Source organism: Temnothorax curvispinosus, unplaced genomic scaffold (genome assembly GCF_003070985.1).
Source record: "Temnothorax curvispinosus isolate PA1 unplaced genomic scaffold, ASM307098v1 QBEX01010747.1, whole genome shotgun sequence".
NCBI classification, from domain to species: domain Eukaryota; kingdom Metazoa; phylum Arthropoda; class Insecta; order Hymenoptera; family Formicidae; genus Temnothorax; species Temnothorax curvispinosus.
In genome coordinates, this window is record NW_020220527.1 from 2,548 (window position 1) to 22,354 (window position 19,807).

The 19,807-nt window shown below is 42.7% G+C and overlaps 2 protein-coding genes and 1 pseudogene across 4 annotated transcripts; all 3 read right to left on the reverse strand.

Moving 5' to 3' along the window:
• Positions 1–1,459: 1,459 nt before the first annotated feature.
• LOC112460720 lies at positions 1,460–3,011 on the reverse strand (annotated as a pseudogene).
• Positions 2,892–14,340, reverse strand: LOC112460718 (protein bicaudal D). Of its 3 annotated transcripts, none has more exons than XM_025025536.1 (8): positions 12,828–14,340; positions 12,131–12,271; positions 11,217–12,053; positions 10,961–11,107; positions 10,689–10,721; positions 9,514–9,949; positions 9,168–9,422; positions 2,892–8,494 (listed from the first exon to the last, which is right to left on the reverse strand). In XM_025025536.1, exons 1-8 carry the CDS (start codon positions 13,032–13,034, stop codon positions 8,214–8,216), a joined length of 2,337 nt encoding a protein of 778 aa, XP_024881304.1. In that variant the 5' UTR covers positions 13,035–14,340; the 3' UTR covers positions 2,892–8,213. The 3 variants fall into 3 exon arrangements, with proteins under 3 accessions (XP_024881304.1, XP_024881305.1, XP_024881306.1); XM_025025538.1 differs by lacking the exon at positions 2,892–8,494 and adding an exon at positions 8,501–8,900; XM_025025537.1 differs by lacking the exon at positions 10,689–10,721 and having other exon boundaries at positions 12,828–14,332.
• Positions 14,341–14,798: 458 nt separating this feature from the next.
• On the reverse strand, positions 14,799–18,992 carry LOC112460719 (CCHC-type zinc finger protein CG3800). The gene has a single exon (XM_025025539.1). The coding sequence runs from the start codon at positions 18,990–18,992 to the stop codon at positions 18,525–18,527; it is 468 nt and encodes a 155-aa protein (XP_024881307.1). The 3' UTR covers positions 14,799–18,524.
• Positions 18,993–19,807: the final 815 nt, after the last annotated feature.

A 19,807-nucleotide genomic window follows, 5' to 3' on the forward strand; every position in this document is an offset into this window, starting at 1 on the left:
CTTCTACAACGTGTACGATATTGAACGATTTTTAAGATTATTAACACTCAAGTACTTCAATATATGTATAATTATACATATATTGATATAATACATAGTGATACATTGCCATAAAAGTTATAGTTAATTATAATTAAGTACAATTATAATTATAATTAACATGTATTTAAACTTAACAATTATTTAATGCAATATCGTAGAAGAGAAATACGTACCGTATTAAAATGTAAAATTATCAGTTCGCTCGTACCATGATTTTCGAAAACGCACTATCAGAATTAAAAGAAAGTATATTATACTCGAGTAATACTGCGTCAAAAAGTTAAAAAGTATGAAAAAGTTAAAAGGAATTGAATAATTTTAGTGCCGGCATATATCTTTCAATCTTTTTTCTTCTACAGATTCGACCGATGTTCCTCTTTCTTGCTCTTTGCGCACTAAACGAAAGCTAACTTCTTTCTGACGATTTGTTTTTGACCTTAATGATCGACCATCAGAGCGGTTATTGTAAAGCGTAATTAGTTATTGTTAAGAGAAAGACTCTGATCAGCGATTAGAATTTAGAATTAGTTTATTTCTTTTGTAAAGATAAAGCCACGCGTATACCACACGTATACCACGCGTATATCACGCGTATACACCACGCGTGTACTACGTGGTCGACACCACGTTTTTTTCGTAAATTGAATAAAATATATTTTTTCTTTGTTTGGAACACAGCGTGAAATTCTTATAATTTCCACATTTTGTATTAATAAATGCTCGTTGATTCTTTAAGTGTATAATTTTATATTGTCAAAAACATTGAGACAAAGAAAAGTAAGTTACCAATTTTATCTGTATGACCCATCAAATGTTTACCAAAATTTATTGCGATGAACACAACGAGATTGTTAAGAACAACGGACATTAAAATCGCCGTGTACTTATCTGAAATTACGCCACCCCGGTGAGCTCACTTCAGTGTCCTAACTACCCGTTCCGTTGTCTGTAAGAGAGAGAGTTATTCCTCGCGAGCACGTGCCTATAAAGGTTCTTATTGTCCTATTTACATGACTTTAAGATTAGACCGCGCTCTCAAGAAGACACAGGATTTGTGCGTTCGGTGTGGCGCGAGAATTACTTTCCAACACAAAACTTAAATATTATTGCCTTTATACATTGATCTAAAAGATTAAAAGTAAAAATGAAAAGAATTATCAATTTTTTTACAATTTAATTTTGTCTCTGATAGCAAAATATCCAATCCAACACTTGTCTAAATTATTTCGTTCTTGTTTTCAAATAAGTACAAAGTACATATATTGTTAATCTCATTTCATACGTCTATGTGGGTCATATATTATACATATTCCAATAAAGAAATTTATGAAAATAAAAATTAAGTTATACATCATGGTATAAAATAACAGATTTATTATACTTTTAAAACACCTACTTAATACAATAAAATACTAACTTGTTGTATTATTATCTAATAATTCTTGTGCTCCAAAACAGTCGCTTACAATTTTCCATTTATCACTCATAGCCGTAATTAAACGGTTTTGAATTCTTGTCGTCGTATCTCACTTGGCCACCGACTTTGATGAGAAACGTTAATTGGTTGGCTACCTCTGGACCTATTATTAACATATTACAGACAGAAGATAAATTTAAATAACAAACTTTTGGTATCGCGTGTTATTAAGATAAATGTTATATATGAAATAAAAATATGAATATCATTACATACAAGTATTAAAGTGAGAATTTATTTGAAATTATTATTAAAATTTAAGTTATAAAAATTAAAATACAATGTAATATGTAATAATATGTATAAATTTTTACAGTAAAAAATACAAGTAAAGTTAACATTATTTATTTAAGAAGAATGCAATTATTAGCGTTTACTTGTAATTGGCTGAGCATCAAGAGTATGAACACTATGTTCTGAAGGTGGTAGATCCGTCCAGAATTTTTGTATATTATCTTTGCCTGTTACCCTATTTCCGTTCTATATCAGAGTAGCGCTATCCATGTACATTCTTGAAATCGGCTAAGACAGATTACATATAAAATTAAAATATATAATCAAGAAAGAATACGTTGGACAGTATTATTGTTACTTATACATATTTCCGCTTGTCTAAAGATTCGTAATACAGTTTTGTGAATTCTTCTGCAGTGCGACAAGCTTGGCCAATTTTAGTCCTATAAAACGAGTGTAGATGTAAAAATATCAGAGGCAAATATAATTAAGTATTCTAAATATATATTTTACGAACCATAATAGTTGGTTTCCGCTTACACCAAAACTCAGATAATTCTCACTTGTGACGTCATAACTCAGTTGAATGCACGTTCTTTTTGCATGTTGGCAAGTGAGATTCAACTGAGTTTTTATCCACAATCGAGACCGTGTGCTTTAATCAATCTAATAAACTCACATTAAAAGTGAGATTATGGACCTGAATTATTATGCGATAACTTTATCACTAAAATAAATAGGTAAATGCAAATTTTACCTAAGTATAAAATATTCACATAACTGAGTGACTCAGATCACTTGAGTGTAAATGGAAAGCAACTATTAGATGTTTATCATAATTTATATATATATATATATATATATATATATATATATATATATATATATGTGTGTCATAATACCTGTTCCATCTTTAATTATTATATGTACATGTCGGCAAAGGGAAGCTAATTATACGTTCAAATATGTAACACACGTTTTTAATTATTTTTTTATTTATGAGCTTCGCATTTTGTGCTCGAAATAAATTCCATAATATATAACAATTAAGTCTTAATGTAATATACCGATAATGAAAAAAAGAACGAAGAAAAGGAAGAAGAGGAAGGAAAGGAAAAAAAAGAGAAAATGAATTTGTAGTCCTGTTACAAATGATTATATTTCACTTTATGTTACAAAAAGAATCTCTACTACGTATAGCGTACCATTGTTTAATAACGACAGCTCCAGGTACCACGAGTGTGGCTTGAATACGCATCTTGTTCTTTCTCCCTTTTCTTTTTTTGCCTCCTTTCCATTTTCAAAGATACTTTTGCAAATAATATCACTGAACATCTACTTAACAGCTACTTCCGAGCTAATTTAAAATGACTGGCATCTCTGCACCGATTAACTCTCAATAGATAAAAAAAATCACGAGGTTGCTACAATGGTCGGTTCTGGTTCCGGGATCATTCCTATGTTAACGTTTAACGTTTCTATTGTAACTACGGAGAAAATATAATACGCTCGTTGACACGTTCGTATATAATATGTGTATGTATAAATCGTTCGTGCTAATCTCCGCGATGTTGGTACGATTTTAGACAAATGTATTATATTAATGCCGTAACGCTAGAGAGTGCATTTACAATATGTACAAATGTTCTGGGTCCATGCTTCAAATTTCGTTACAAAGATCTTTCTCTCTTCTTTTTTATCATTTAAATTCACCAAATCCGCCCCTCGGGCCAATACAATGATTCAATACCAAATCTACACGTTGAGTTAAAGAATTATTATATAAAAGTCTCCATGAACGTTGCATAATTGATATTATAAATCGCAATTAACTTATCTCCCACGAAATATCAAATTAGTTAAGCTACACGCATATCCCACACTAGAATGCAATTAATATTTAATGCCATGATTGATCTCGTAAAATAGTTAAAAAATCGGTACAATCCTTTGATGAAACTTATAGATTTCTCAATGATTAAAATCGCAATCGAAACGTCGCGTCAAACCGCAATCATTTGTTAATATCTAGAAATCTCGAAAAACGTATTTCACGATTTAAAGAAGTAATTTGTAGTGCCGCATAATCTTATATATTAAAAATGATGTCTTTTTACTGGCTATATACAGTAAAAAGATACGGAATGCATACCGCAAAATATATCATACGATAGTGTCGTTCAGTTTCGCATCTCACAAAATTATTGCCAGGAAATACGAATCTCCGAATGGCGAAGTTTGCAAAAATATCTCGCGTAAATGCAACATGGACCCGGGTTACAGCGCAGCACGTTTGTCAAGACGTTTTTACACGCGCATCGTTACATCGAGAGCTCTTCCTTCGAAATTCTCCTAGAGATAATAATTCCAGCATACATTACACAGTCAGTTAATTCCTTAGCCTACGCCGTTACAGCTAATCGGACTCGTTAGTCGAGTCCCATTCTTCTCTCTCTCTCTCTCTCTCTCTTTTCTTTTTATACGTCTAGTCTCACGTATCGTGATCTAAACGCACCACCGTCGGGAAGCTCACCGGGCGGGACGCAATGAGAGCTTTTGTGGAAGCCTTGAGCAAATCTGTCCGCCGTCCCGATTCCTATTTATTTTACCAATCCTCGGCGGACAGATCCTGATATTATTGTTCACGATGTACCCTCTCCTTCTTAACTTCGGCTGTCTCAATCTCGCTCTGTGTTTCTTCTTCTCTTTCTTTAGCTTAATAATCTTAAACACGAACGTGACGAATAATTCGGTTGCGTACTCCTCGGGATCCTTTTCAGAAAAAAAAGCGGTTTAAATAATGTTCGAAAGACAGGCAGAAAAATCATTATGATGTATGAATTATTAACTTGAAACGCCGGTCGATAATTATAATACACGAATAATGAAAGAGCAAGGATTCCTTTTCTGAAAGAGGATTCAGGACAATTAACGGTGAGATAGCGCAACCATTTACGACGTGGAGGAACTTTGTGAAGGACGTAAATGTACAGAAAGACCGTGTCGGTCCCTCGAAAGGACAGAATTATTTTTGGCAAATGTTATCGAAGGTGTGCGCTTCCACGACTGGACATTCGTCAATTTTTTAACGACTTCGGAAATTGTGCCTTATTATCGTGATCTTTTCGAACATCAATGACAGAGATAAGCAGAAAAGTTTCAACTGTAATATAAGAAACTGCACAGATCTTATCGCTGGAACGATTTTACTGCCTCTAAAGATCTTATCGAATCGTTTAATATAACGTAGCTATTAAGTAAGTCGATAATTATGCACAATCGCCGAATTACAATGATCTTTACAATATACAGATTTATACGTTCCGATATATATCTCTGACGCGAATGTCTCTCCAGTCGCGTGGAGCAGCGCGGACGGCTAGGTAGAGTCGAGGACGAAATTTCTCGTGAAAAATAGTGAGGACAGCTTCTCGAGAAACGGAAGGATCATTCCTTTTTTTTTTGCCCGGCTCGTTCCCGACGGTGGCGCGAGGCGAGAAGGGAAGGGACGGTGGTTCTGAGACTGGCTCGGTTTTTGGACACAAATTAGCCCGACCTGTGTCTAGCGCCTAAGTGATGCGTACGAATCTCGTCGGAATTCCTTCTTTTCTACTCCCGAAGATTTAATACTTGGGATTAGAATCGACAAGTAAAATTATAGCTATTCAGAGCCGATTGCACCAACGTAGATCAGAGTGTGATTGAACGAGTGTTCCTTCTCCTCTCATCTAGGCATAATTAGCTTTAAAATCTAGAAAGAGGTCCGTTAATCGAGTTATTGCGTTACAAGTTAGTGCAGGTGACTCTTAATAAAGTAAATTAGTAATATTACACCGCGTGTTATCATTCGAACATAAAAGATCTTGATACGTATGAAACACGAGGAAAAATAAATCGCAAATAAATATAAAAATCTGAGAAAAATGCTTTATTCCGAATACGGACAGAATATGATCGACGTTGAATTGTATAAAACGGGAAATATATGCCTCCGTTCGCGACGCGCGTCGTAGACACAGGTGACGCAATAATTACAAAATATAGATATAATATAATAGCGACAACTGACCAATCGATTGATAGTCGATGAACGATCGATAAATTCTCTTTAGGTATTTGTCTTACCGCGACGAAGCCGATATACAGGCAATAGTTACAATAATAAATATACAATTGCAATAATATCGATAATAATAGCAATGATAATAAAGACAATAGCAATAGCCGCGATAACAAATTTGATTAACACAATCCATGATCATTTATGTTGTATACATATAAAAATTTATTTGCAGGACGCTCTATTACGTTTTTTTTTTAATCGCGCGCACATCACAGCATGATAATAATGATAACAATATTCATAAAATACTAACACGATTAATACTTCCTCGAAACTTTGAACAGTTACATGATCATTTTATTTGGAATGATTTATTTTGCACAATCTATAAGTTATTATATATCACTAGAGAAATATATATGTGCGTGATGCGCGACGTATCTGCAGAACATCAGAGTAAAAGAGCATCCTGCGAGATGCACTAATTGTGAGTACACTTATCACGATAATTACACTCCTACAAAAGTAGTACAAGATAGCGGTAATCAATAAAACCGTAATTAGAGCTCTTGCCGCGCGCCCCTTTGTTAAACCAAAGAACCTTTTCGCTAATCCCGTCGAACGAGATCAGCGACGATTATGCGTCAAGTGTTAGAAATTGCCTTGCGAAGCGTTTTGCCACAATAGAAAACATATACATAAAAATATAAATAAACATAACTTAACAAGGTGATAAAAAACCTGCATCGAATAGCTGCAGCTAATACAGTAATTCAATATAATAGTTAACTTCTAATGAACAATAGGTGTGTAGGTTTCAACAAGCTGCCAAGAAGTCAACGTAAAAATGATCTAGAGCCCGTTTAGGCCGTTTCTACAACAAAATCGCGAAAGAACATGATATCGCGCGTTGCGAGTTTCACAGTTAACAACGAGAAAACGTGTACCGATCTCCGATGATGAGAAATATAAGCGTTGGATACCGTGAGAACTGGAACAACCGACTCCGCGGCTCGAAGAGGAAGATATGCTGCCTAGAATTATAAAATTCCTTTTTCCAACATCGAAATAAATAGCATTCTTCATATCTTAGTATCTCGTATATAATCCTCTATAATACTGTATTCTCTTCGAGATACAAAGTACGAGTCGTTCCATTTTTCAGCGTATTAAAATATTCCTGCGTTTGGGATCGAAAAACGGTTTCTCACGGGTAAAAAGAAATCTTTAAAATAAAATAAGTGAGCATATGGGTGGACTAATTGATGCATCCGGATGGCGGGTGACCTGAGGTGGTACTACTTGGAAGATGGGTCCCTATATCGTGACTATTTTACTCGGCTACCGTTTAAAATTTTTCAAGTCTACTTGCCTACGACATTCCATCTCACTACTTTGATTATAAATGCTACCGGTCCACGCGCGATACTTAAATATTGTCTCTATGGTTTACGTGATGTAAAATTCCTCCGTCTTTCACTACCTGCAAACGGTATATACGTTCTTTTACCGCCGTGCGTTCTCCCTTTTCAACGTAAGCTTTTTTGTCCGACGAAACGTTCCGGAGACGATTATATTATACTACATTACGGACCATCAACGGAATATCCCTTGAATCGTTTAGAATACGTAAAGCGTTAATAAATAAGCGTGCTAAAGCGGTAATAGAGCTCGACGAATCGATCCGTCAATGAAACGTAGAGCGCGTTTCCTCCGTACAATAAAAACGACCGAGAATATATTCGATGGAACGCTCGCGCTGATTTAATGCACTTAACAGTTTGACACGGCTATACGCGCATCGTCGCGGAACGTATAATTTCGCGTTGAAACACGCGCGTAGCGAACTCCGCGAAACAGCGGAGGCGCCGTCAACGAAAGTGTTGTATCCTACACTCGCGTTTGTATCCTAAATTCCTCTACTAACAATAGTGGTAACACAAGGCAGAGGCTCCCCGAAGAGACTCTATGATATGGAGCAAAATCCATGGGGTGTGTGAAAAACTGAACATTTCGAAGCCCTTCAAAACGCAGCCCTTACTCCCCCGTTCACCGAGCGCGATTCTCCCCCGTATCAATGAGGACGGCGTCATCGTTCCTTTCTCTTTTTTCCCTTCTTTTCCGTTTTTTTTTTTTCATTTTCTCAAGCATTCACGCGTATCCGTCCATCCCTTTGTAAAAATACCGCGTCGCGGAAATTTCGACGCGACGAAACGATTATTACGGATAACGAGACTGCGGACGTTCTCTCTCTAACGAAGAAGTCAATTGTATACTCATTAGAGTCCTCCAGACCCGCGAAACGCGAGGCCTGGCGACGAGCAGTAGAAAAATTCGAAAAGGTTCTCAAAATCCTCGCTTCTCTCAGAATATTTTACTCCACATCTTCATCATTTTCTAGAAGAAATCTCTGCCTAAGTGGGGACGGTTCGTCTGTTGCGACAGCCGCGGCCTACCGCGCCCGTTCGCGCCGGCGGCGTGTCGCCTGGTGTTGCGCAGCTCCCGGTCGACCTCGAGCTCCTCCAGCTTCATGGTGAGACCGAGCTTCTGCTGCACCGCCAGGCGCAGCAGCTGATTCAGCGTCTTCCGGTCGTCTTCCGCCACGGTGAGCTGCCGCTGAAGCTCGTCCACTTGCGTCACGTACTCTTCGCAGCGTGCAGCGAACATTGCACGCAGACCTGGACAGCGCATGGTTAGCAGGGTTTAACACGATGTAGAGATAAGCGAGTGGGATGGAGGATGGAGGGATACTGGAATTGGAAGCATACCGGAAGTAACCCGCGGGAGATGAAGCCGAAACTAGACTCCACGAAGGAACGAGAGGCACCCTTACATATACGTATAAAAAGTTATGGCAGAAAAGAAAAATGCGTCAACCAAAAACCAGGTACATCGTAGATACTGCATCGCGTTCCGAAACAAGCGCGCGATAATGCTTGACTAGTCACACTTAGGAGAGGAATGTTACATGGCAGTATACGCTTGATAATTTTTATGCAACACAATAGTTATGGCACAGAATCAGAGAGTTTGAAAAGTCAACCGCGGTACCCCATAGTATTAACAGCAGCACGTTCATTACGACTGATAAGACCCAATTTTTAATTGACGTTAGTAGGTAAAAGTGTTAGTAGGACAAAATAGAAAAAAAGAGTTACATTATTGAATATCACAAATTGCAGGTTTTGTAAAATTATCTTGAAAAATGGGTAAGTTTAGTAAGATTCATAGGGCAACAAAATTAATATAATTACGTCTTAATTTCTTTTTTCTTTAATAGTTTTTCTATTAAATTAAAGACGTCTAATCGCGTAGGAAAGGCGAAAAGAGCTACAGAAATTAAATACTCACTCGAGAAAGTCGCGGCGTTTTCCTTCAACATTCTGAGCTCATTCCTCAGCTTGAGCATCGTCTCGTTAACGATGCTCTTCTCGTTCTCGTATTTGCTCTTCAGATTCGTTAACGCCACCTCCGCCGTGTTTTTGTTTGATTTAAGCACCGTTCTCAATGTGGCGATCTGTTCTCGCTTAGCGGACAGCAAGGCCTTTAATCTGATAACTTGTTCTTGAAGGTCCGTTACGTCCGCCTTGTTCTCATTGACAGAAGCTGAAAAAATTAAAAATTATTTATCAACGAAATTCTATATTACGTCTATATTGTAAAATAAAAACAAGTTCTTTCATAGGCATGTACTTACCCTCGCAAACGTTGCAAATATTGGACTGCATTCCTTTGACTTTAGACAATTCGATCGTGTGTTCTACGGAGCTTCTAAGATGCTTTATTTGGTCCATCGCGGTCTCTATGTGCTTCGCAATTTCTTTCGCTTTGCTGAGACTCTCCAGATCCTTAATCTTGATGTCGGTCTTGAACAGAGTTCGGCACCAGTCCATCTTGCCGTCCTCCTCCTCCTTCTCGGGCACGATCTCCGACTTCTCGTGGTCCAGCACCACTCTCGAGGGCGTCTCGCCGTTAACGGTGCACACGTGATGATAGAGCTGCGCGAGCTCGTCGGAAAGATTCTGCAGGTCGTTCTGAGCAGAATCGAGAAAACCGCCCGCTTCCGCGGTGAGTTTCGACAGAGTGGACACGTCCGACTCGAGTTGCATGCTCCTCTGTTCCGTGTCCAGGAGCTGAAACGAAGGAGGGAGATGTCAAGCGTGCGAACGAAAACGCGATACCAGGTCGCAATAAATGCGTTAGGTACGTTTTGCCTGATTGCTGCGTGTTTATCGGAAGTTCGTTCATGAGATCAGTTTGTATAGTATGTATTAAATAATTGGATAGTAGTTTTAGGTTTTCGTAGTTTTGCGAGTGCAGCATGGAGATTTTATGAGAAATATCACAGGTTGTAGATGATCTCTTTCTTCGAGCATCGTGCAAAACAGGCTCGGCGAGTTCCGTTCGACATGCTGACGTTAGATACGCACGAAATTTAGGTAGAAAGAAAGTGGTCGATTTTGACTTCTCGTTCCTAAGCGCATTCTGTCTTAAAAGCCACGTTGCATAGCATATATTACGATCCGTACGTCGTCTCTTTCGAGCACTCGATAGTGATATTTCGTTCAAATGCGTTTGATGCTAGGATCCATGTGTGAAAACACAAATAATTTATTTCTACGGCGCTCAGAGGAGTAAGACTATCATCACACGTGGATCTACATTTAATGGAGTGAATTCGTCAGTAGCTTCGAAAACATGTACGGTTAAATATATGAAGAAGTATCATCATAGACAGGAAGCGATGTGTGGATGTTGTTAGGACACTGAGAAGCGAGTACCACTGTACGGATCATCATTAGAGGAGCCAACAAGACAAATTGTTATTAAAATATCTGGTAAATACGTCAAAGGGACCACACGTAACCCAACCTTTTCTCGAAGGCTCTTCTCTGACTCGGGTATCTGAAACGCCACAATTTCTGTTCAAAGTCTATCGTTTTTGCGCGACAATTGCGCCAGTATCGCATACACTTATACTCTTGCCACTAGCAAACTCTTGTTATTTCTCTCTCATTTTTCTCTACATCTTATAACAGTCTATTTTTTTAACTTACACCTTCGCTCTTCGTCGCGAGTTTTGCAATAACGCCGTTGTGAGTACATCTCAAGAAATCGTAAGTAATATATGAATAAATGTATACCTTATTCCTCAGATTCGTCAGCTCCGTTCTCAGCTGCTGCGTGGAGTCGGACACGGTTAAACCGTTCTCCAATTCAGACAGATCTTTCTGCAACTGATTAATCTCGCGAGCAGACATGGTGCTCCACTGATGATATTGCACAACGGCCTGTAAAAAAACAGTAGCGTCATTAGCATAATATTTTATAACAAAGTAACACGAAACATTTTATTTTTTTTGTCTATTTTAATTGGAAAAAAAAGCCATATACGCGTACCTGATTGAGTTTATCTAACGTCGTCTCTTCGCTCTGCTTATCAGGCAATTTCGAGTGAAGATGATGTAGCGATTGCACATGCGCTGCCAGCTGCACTATTCGCGCAACGAACGATTGCAATTCCGCCTGGCTCTTCTCGACCGCGTACTGCGACTCGCGCAGATTTTGCGTCAGATGCGCCTTCTCGGTCTCCGCGAGCTCCAGCTGCTTCTCCAGTTTCTTCAATTCGTTCAGATGTATCTCGGAGAACAAGTCAACCTGTTTGTCGGTCGCGGACGTGCCTGGTTCCTGCGTCTTCAAGTCCGCCTCGATTCTACGCAGCGCCGGCGAATCGTCCTCGCCGTCGCTGCATATCGTCTGATCCTCGGTGATGCCGCGGATGGAGAGCGCCAGATTGCTGAGATTGTAGATCGACTCGCTATTAATCCTCTGATCCAGTTCCTTCTTCAAAGCGTACTTGGCCTCGCGCTCGGCCTGCAGCGACTCCAACGCCTCCTCCATCTGCTTCTCCGCTATTTTCTTCAGGTTCGTCAGCTCCTCCACTTGACTGTTCAGCAACTCGACCTCCTCAGTCAACCGTCGAATCTCGTGTTTGGCACCCTCGAACTCCACCTGACTGGACCGCAAACCGGACACCTGCTTCTGCAATGAGATATTCTCGTCCTCCAGCTCGGAGTAATCCTGGAGCAGGCGAGTCTCGCGGTTCCTGCACTCTCGTAATTCGGCACGTAACGACTTGCGCTCCATCTCCGTCTGCTGATGATCCTTCCCGACCTCCTCGCGCTCCTGCAGCGCGTGATCACGCTCCGCCTCCACCCGTTCCAACTCATGTCGCAACTGTAAACAATTTGTAACACGTCAAATCGCACTTCCGTTTTGCACGAGTCGATAATCGCGACCAACTGTACACAAACCTGTTTCGTTTCATTTTCTAATTCGATGATCTGCGATTGTAAAGACGTTTCCCGAGCAGCACTCTCGTTAAGAAGACTCTCTTCCTGCTCGATGCCGCTCTTCGCTGTTATTTTCGTGGTTGTCTGGAACTTTGCTAGCGCCTAAAGTAACGAAAAAATATTCAATTTATTCGGGAAGAAATATACATCTTTAAGTAGAACTGCATTTACGTGACGCACACGAGTGATAAGACTGATAAGAGTTTCAAGACTTTCTGGAGAAAAGAATTTGCTTTCTTTGAATTATAAATAATAACATATCCAATAACGCGTAAACATATTTTTTTCCAAAAACAGCATTCCAGATCAGGTAACTAAATATAGATATCTGTACATGGATTGGCCAATGCAGGCGCACTGAATGAGTCACTCTACATTCCTCTTGCAGTCAAATTGTTACGGTTGACTCTACCCTGTCCTCCTACCTGTTCTACTCCAAGAAAGAGAATCGGTATTTCTTGCCGCATACGCTCCGTATTAAACTGTTTACCGTACAGGAATTAAAAATTCACCCACGCGTCATTTCTATCGTTACACATTAATCGCCGCTGCCGATCAAACTGTCGCAAGAGTGGAATAAATTTGCTCTCCCTTTCACGGGCGTGTCGAGCGACACGCGGTCGGCGCCCCAAAGGGTTCCCGGACTCCTCGCACTAACCTCCTGCGTGATCTCCAGCTCGTGCTTCGTGTTCTCGTAGAGCGTTTCCAGGTCGTTGCACCGCTGCTGCAGGGCCGACTTCTCCTCGAGCAGCGCGAGCCCGTACTGCGCCGACTGTATCTTCTCGGTGGAGGCCAAGTCGAGCTCGCGCGACAGACGCTCGATCTCGGTCCTGAGCTCCTCGAGCCCGTCGACGGGGGCGGCCATTGCTGCCTGCACGATGACGACGACGTCGACGATGACGATGACGATGACGAGAACGACAACGACGACGAAGACGCAGCTGGTCTCCCCTCCGGCGTTGCTACTCCTCGTGCCGCTCCCGCTTCCTCCTCTCTCGTCACCCTCTACACCACCTCCTTCACCTCGCCGTTATCGCGAGTGAAACGAATGGACGCCGGTCGCCGTGGTTGCGTGACCCGTACGCGAACGCATCCTTTGGTCGATCGGCCGAGCTTTTTTCTCTTCTTTCACCTTCGACCTCCGACCTCCGACGCCTCGTGTCTTCGACGACGCGTGCGACTCCACCTCCTGGTCCTATTGGCTCTTCACATTCTACCTGATTCTACCTGTGCGGTGCGGAGAGCCACCGTCACTGACCGTCGCCGCGAGAGTTACTCCGAGCCGATTTTGACAGACGCGACGGCGGCGCGACGATGACGGCGACGACGACGACGATGATGATTCCACCACGGGGCGCGGGCGGGCGAGATCACGCGACAACCGGATGCGCGTTCCGCGGTTCTGGTTTTTAACTCGTTTCGACGTTCCGCTCGTCCATGCCAGCGCTAGAGGCCAGCCGACCCTCTCTTTCTCTCCCTCTCCAGCGTTGATAAAAGATTTTCCTCGCCGCCTACCTGACAGGCTCGCTTTATCGAGACACGTGGATGTCAGCGTTCACGCGTCGACGCCACGGGGTTATTTATATATTTCCTCTAGGGGTATACCATGGGTCCGCTCGATCATCCATTCACCTATTTTCTCCATAGCCGCTCATTCATAAAGCGTCATCCAAGTCGCTCGGCGATAACGGCCGCACATAGATAAAAATATATAATGCGTAGTTAGAAAATGGCAAACGACAGAACCGCGAAGAAACGTTTAGCCAAGTTTAGCGTTGAAGTTTATCGAAGCAAAAAGTCACGGCGATTCACCTACTCCGTTTCCACGCGGTGAAAACTCGTGCGAGACTATACCGTAGATAGAATTTCGTTCGGAAATCGCAAGAATTTATAATTCAGTCCGCGGCATTGCGTACCGTTGCTGATTAAACAATTTAGAATCGCATTGCGGAGCAAATTCTTGTGTAACAGCGCGTTAATTTAATTGGAGACTTTCTCCTCTAGAAATTCTCTGCGAGAGATTCACGAGATATATAAAACATACCAAGGCGACTGCCGATTATTAATCAGTTAATCAATCCCCGACGAGTCCATTTACGCATTTGCGATATCGACACGCAGCAGATTGCGTGTGGATCCACAGCCCGGAGCACGCGTGCGCTGGTGCAATTACGTAATTCTCATCGACGGGCGGCGATCCATGCGTGTACACGCGGGCATAACGCGTCCTCGCTAGAATCACAAAGCGTAAATTAATTGGATGGTTCGGCACGTTTGGAAAGAGCCTGAGAAATTCTAGAAGGAAAAGCGTTACCGTGTTGACTCAGGATCCAGTTAATATCCCTTGTCCCTGAATGCCTCTAGCGAGATGCTCCACAGCTTAGGGATAGCTCAGCTTTAAATCGGTTTCCGGTCATGTCACTCGATATATGTATATTACGAAGAATTTTTAGAATACGTTTTCACCATGAACAGATATTCGAGACCTACTCCTGACAATACGTTGCGAAACCACAAATTGATTCTCAGAATCAATTCCTTAAAAGTAGAAGGATCTCTGTTGAAGAGAGGAATAAGGAACGTCATACGGTTCAGGAAGGCAAACGAAAGGAAAAGAGAAGACCATTCCTTTTGCCTCTCCGTACACATTCTATTTCAAAAATTCAGTTTAAAAACATAACTTCGAATACTCCATAATCCTTTTATTACTTTGTAGCTTATTTTTTTTCTCTTCTTTCCTCTTCATCCTCGTCTTCTTCTTTTTTCTCTCTCTCACTCTCTCTCTCTCTCTCGGTTCTTCTTCTTCTTCATTTTTTTTAGTATTTATAGATTAGTTTAATATATAAGTCGAGCCGTGGACCCGGCGTGCGCATGCCGGTCGAATTAGATTCATATACTGTAACAGTCGTATTCTTTACAATATTCGTACGTAAGTCTTGTAGCAGAGACAAAAGCGCAGGTGCCCTAATCGCACTCGTTTTTTTTTTTTATATATTCTTTATAATAATTATTCGTATGCTCGTCTGGACCTCTGCCGCCGCCAACAAAACCGCGGAGACCGTGTCGCGGAGGGAATCGGTTGCATCTATCCAGACTATGTTGCTCTCGCGTGTGTGATGTGTATTCAAGTCATTCCCAGCCAGACGGTATAAAAGAGACGTTTGAGAAAAGTCTGACGACGCGTCCGAGGTATCGGGACTCCCAACTTTGAATGTGACCCGATCCATCCTTCGCTTCTCTCTAGTATCAGTGAAAGATATCCCCGAGGTAGAAAGGTACAAGATACCCTCGAAACGAAGGATGCATCAAATCCGTCGAAGAACCCGAGTTCCTAAGTCGAGTCCAATCGAGACTAGTCCTCAAAGTACACGAAGGATAATACCCCGAGCCTTCGGACACATCCGTCCCAGACACTTCGCGCGGTCCGGAATACTTGGTCCGACGTGTGTCCGCGCATTGGTAGCGCCAGAGGTCCGCGAAGGTTCCAATATAGCGAAGTACAATTTGTTTGATCCTCTCCAAGTCTCGTCGTGAGCACTAGCACACCGAAACTACGCAATGAGATCCGGTATTGTTTTTAAGTCCCGAACAGTGTGTTTAAGTGTATAAAATTGTTGCAGGACACCTGGGTTTACTATTAAGAAAAACACTCCCGGAGTGCGCCGCCGCCGCCGCCGCCCCGGGGGACGGGAAGGCGGACGTCGCCCCGGGCCTTTCTTCCACCGAGACAGTCAGTCAGGCACGCCTGGCTTCTGAACGTTAATACACAATTGTCGCTGCTGGTAGAACCACACCGGAAGTCCGCAAAGTGTACGGATCGCGCGGACGTCGCGAAAATCCCGAAGCGTTCCTCCTCGGGGACGCTAAGTCCGCGCGATCCGCCTTTCCGGCCTGAACAAAGACTCGCCGTCCGGATGACCGAATTGATAACTGCATAGTCCGCGCTGCTTGCTACTTGGCGTGAACGCGTGTGTTCCGGGGTACTCCAGATAATGTAGTCGGGATTCTAATCGCATCTTATATCCTAATTGCGTTGTTCACGTTGCGTTTTAACTTGATTGAAATGTCGCGCGGTCGGACGAGTCGCGGCTCCCGCTAACATAATTTCGTCGTGCTTGGTACGCGCTCGCGCGCGCTCCGTATCCTCTTCTTTCCCTCGTTTATATAAGAAAAAATCTCGCTTTGTACTCGCGTCGAGCTTAAAAGTGGTCGTATCCCCTTCGTATGCAACGGGGAATAATAGCCTTTTCTTTTTCCCCCTCGAATCAGTCGATTTCCTTCTACCGATCGCATCTATACGAAAAATTTCGTCCCCTACAACTTATGAGTAAGAAAAAAAAAAGAGTATTTGACCTCGGGATTATACTCTATACATGAAAAATATAATTTTTCTCGTTGAAGATACAAAAGGAGAATCGTACCATTGGAATTAGTCACCAGCAACGACCAGAGTATAAGCTAGCTTTTTACAGTACAAAATACAGCTCCTGCACATATGCATAAATATATGTATACACACATGCGCATATATATATACATATACCTAGTAACGAAGTATTTTTCAGCAACATGTAAGGATATAGTAAGGTTGGTACACTTCCTCCTGTGTGGGCTCCCCTCTTTTCGTCGCGCAGGTCCATCAATAGTCCCCGGCGCGACAGTATGAACAATATGAATCTATAGTCTTGTCATTAACAATTATGATTGTGTACGTACAAAATGTGTCAACTTGTACAGACCACCGTGTTTATATGTATATATACATATATATTGAGATGTAGCGACCATTTCGGACGTATCTTACTGGTTATTAATCGCAACGTAATTCTTTCCTTTTATGTCAGGAAAATGCACATTATTCTTCTCTCTCTTTCGCCCTACTTCGAAGTCGGAGGATATGAGTATAATTGCATATAAACCTGTAAACACTGACAATCCTACAACTATACTTCGCTTTTTGTCCGTACCTATAATGAAAACTAGACGAGTCCGGTATATATATAAAAAGAAAAAAAAGAAAATAGAAAAGGAAACGAAAGAAACGCAAAAGTGATGCACAGTAACGGCTCGGGTGAGATCCTCATTACATCCTTACACATTAAAAATTAGCGTTACTAAACATTATTTTTTTTTTATGCATTCAGGGCCGGCATGTGTTCTCGCATACTTCTTTGTCCTATTTTCCCGCGTTCCGCTTCCGAATTGCTTTTTTTTTTTATTCTTTCTTGCTTTCCTTCACTTGTCGATTTATGAGTGTCGGCTAGAGAGTTCGAGAGGGAGGACCGGAGAATACAAGATGCGTGGATGCGAAAAGTAGTGCGACGTGAGCCCGTGCCTTGTGATTCGCTCGTGAATCCGTGTGTCAAAGACATGCTTCATTTCTCAACGGACGCGCCGTTGTTTTTAACGTGGCGGCCTGTTCTTTATTATTTTTTTTTCATTTTTTTCTTGTTTGTCAATCGTAAACAGTCACGTATTGTAAAATTTACTTTATTCATACAAATGCGAGAGCCGTCAAGGATGCGCGTGGAGGTAGTTTCGCGCGTACATTCATGCCGCGCAAAACCGCCGGCCGCGCGCCAATTGCTCGGCGAGGCTACGCGTGGAGCTTCCCGAGAATCCATACATCTTGCATCGGAAAACAATGCGCGTACGAGACGATTCGAAAGTCAAGGGACAGAGGATTCATGTCTCTACTCTAAGTCAATAGAATGTTTATAATATTATTACATAGGTTGTGGTGTATGTATGCGTGTCATATGGATGTGTATATGTGCATGTGTGTCACATACGTGTAGATGTAATGTAATGTTGTAGTAATGTAATGTAATTGTAAGACGTGTTACTCGTAGGATGAACCCTGCTCTCATTCACACGTAGTAGCAAATGTATACGTGTTATATGGGTGTCGATGTGTAACAGCAATAAAAACTTAAAGACATCGTTAAGAAAAAAAAAATCCTTGCGAAGAGAACAACGGTGGGCAGAGAGGGGAAGGAGATTAGGAATAAGGGCGAGGAGGGCTTTAGGGGGGAGGGGGGGGGGGGGGGGGGAGAGCTGGCTGGCCTCCGGGAGATGGGAGCCTGGAGAGATGGAGAAATCCGTTTATGACGGACGCGCGACGTTAAATGGCTACGGCGGCGACGCCGATATTGATACTTGGCAGGCGTCAACCACGGCGTTGACGACGGAGCCACGGCGTCCTGTGCGAATTTATAAACGCACCGAGACATACGTCAACGAGACATACGTCCGCACATCCCTACCTAGCTACCATTCCCGGTAGTGGCGCGCGCGATGACGGTAAACGGCTTATCGTTATCGTTAAGCGAGCGGCACGGATTCCGGTTATCTCCTACTTCCTGTCGTCCTGATCGCATTCGCGGCTTATGTGACCAGTCTTGCCGCAAATGTAGCAAGTCTTGCCACCGGCCTCGGTGCAGTTGCGAGCGATGTGGCCCGTCTTGTTGCAGTTATAGCAGCTCTGCATCGCGAAGCGGCCGGAATCGTTGCCGCCCTCCGGGCAGCTGCGCGCCATGTGACCAGTCTTGTTGCAATTGTAACAGCTCAGCTCCGGCCCCTGCTGACAATCTTTCGCGATGTGACCGACACCGTTGCAGCGATAGCAAAGATCCTGATCCTCCTTGCACTCGCGCGCGAAGTGTCCAAATTGGTTGCATTTGAAGCACTTCTCTCGGCCTCGTCCGAAGCCGCCGTCCCTGTCGCGTCCGCGATCTCCTCTATCTTCACCGCCACCGCCTTGTGGGCACTCCCGCGCAAAGTGGCCCATACGGTTACATTTGTAACACGCGCTTGAACTCATTCGCTTGAAAGCATTCATGGGCCGTGAAAGCCGCGCCGCAATTGGAGAAGACGCGATACGTCATATTCGCGCTGCAGACCGGACGGCGAAACGAATTCGTGGGCGACCCCTCGAGGTTCGATCATTGCGTGCTCGCCAACGTGAAATTGTGTCTCAACTCGGAATTCTATCCTTACGACGACGTGAACGTGGATTTCGAGAACGACAAGTTCGCCGTGCTGTACGAGATGTACGCAAAATTTCGAGGAGCGTACTACGGGGACAGTCGCGACGACGCGCTCTTCTCCCCGCGCGAATTCGCGCGGGTAGCTCCGTTCGCGGTGATCGATTGTTCCCGTCAAAACGAATCGGTAAAAAGCGCCACCGTGGACGTGCGCATCGAGTTCGAATACAAGGAAAACTTTCCGCCGAAAACCACCGCCTTTTGTCTCATCGTTCACGATCGCGTCATCGAGTACAGTCCGCTGACCAACGTGGTGCGCAAAATTATATAACGGAAAATGCGATTGTGGAGATACCTCATCCGGGAAACGGAAAATGCGATTGTGAGGATACCTCATCCGGGAAACGGAAGAATATGGTTGTGGGATTGCTTTATCCCGGAAACGAGGAATATATAAATTCGCAGGTTCCTTCCATTGTTCCTCAAACTCTGTTAGAAACGAGCAACTTAAACGGACGTCTAATTTTTTTCCAACGCGCGCTGGCGCAATGGCGACAGCGGCAACGACGACGACGATCTTCGTCGACCTGCAGGGATTCACAGTGGGCGACAGATTCGTCGCGGAGGTGGCCGTGCTGCGAAGCGAGACGCG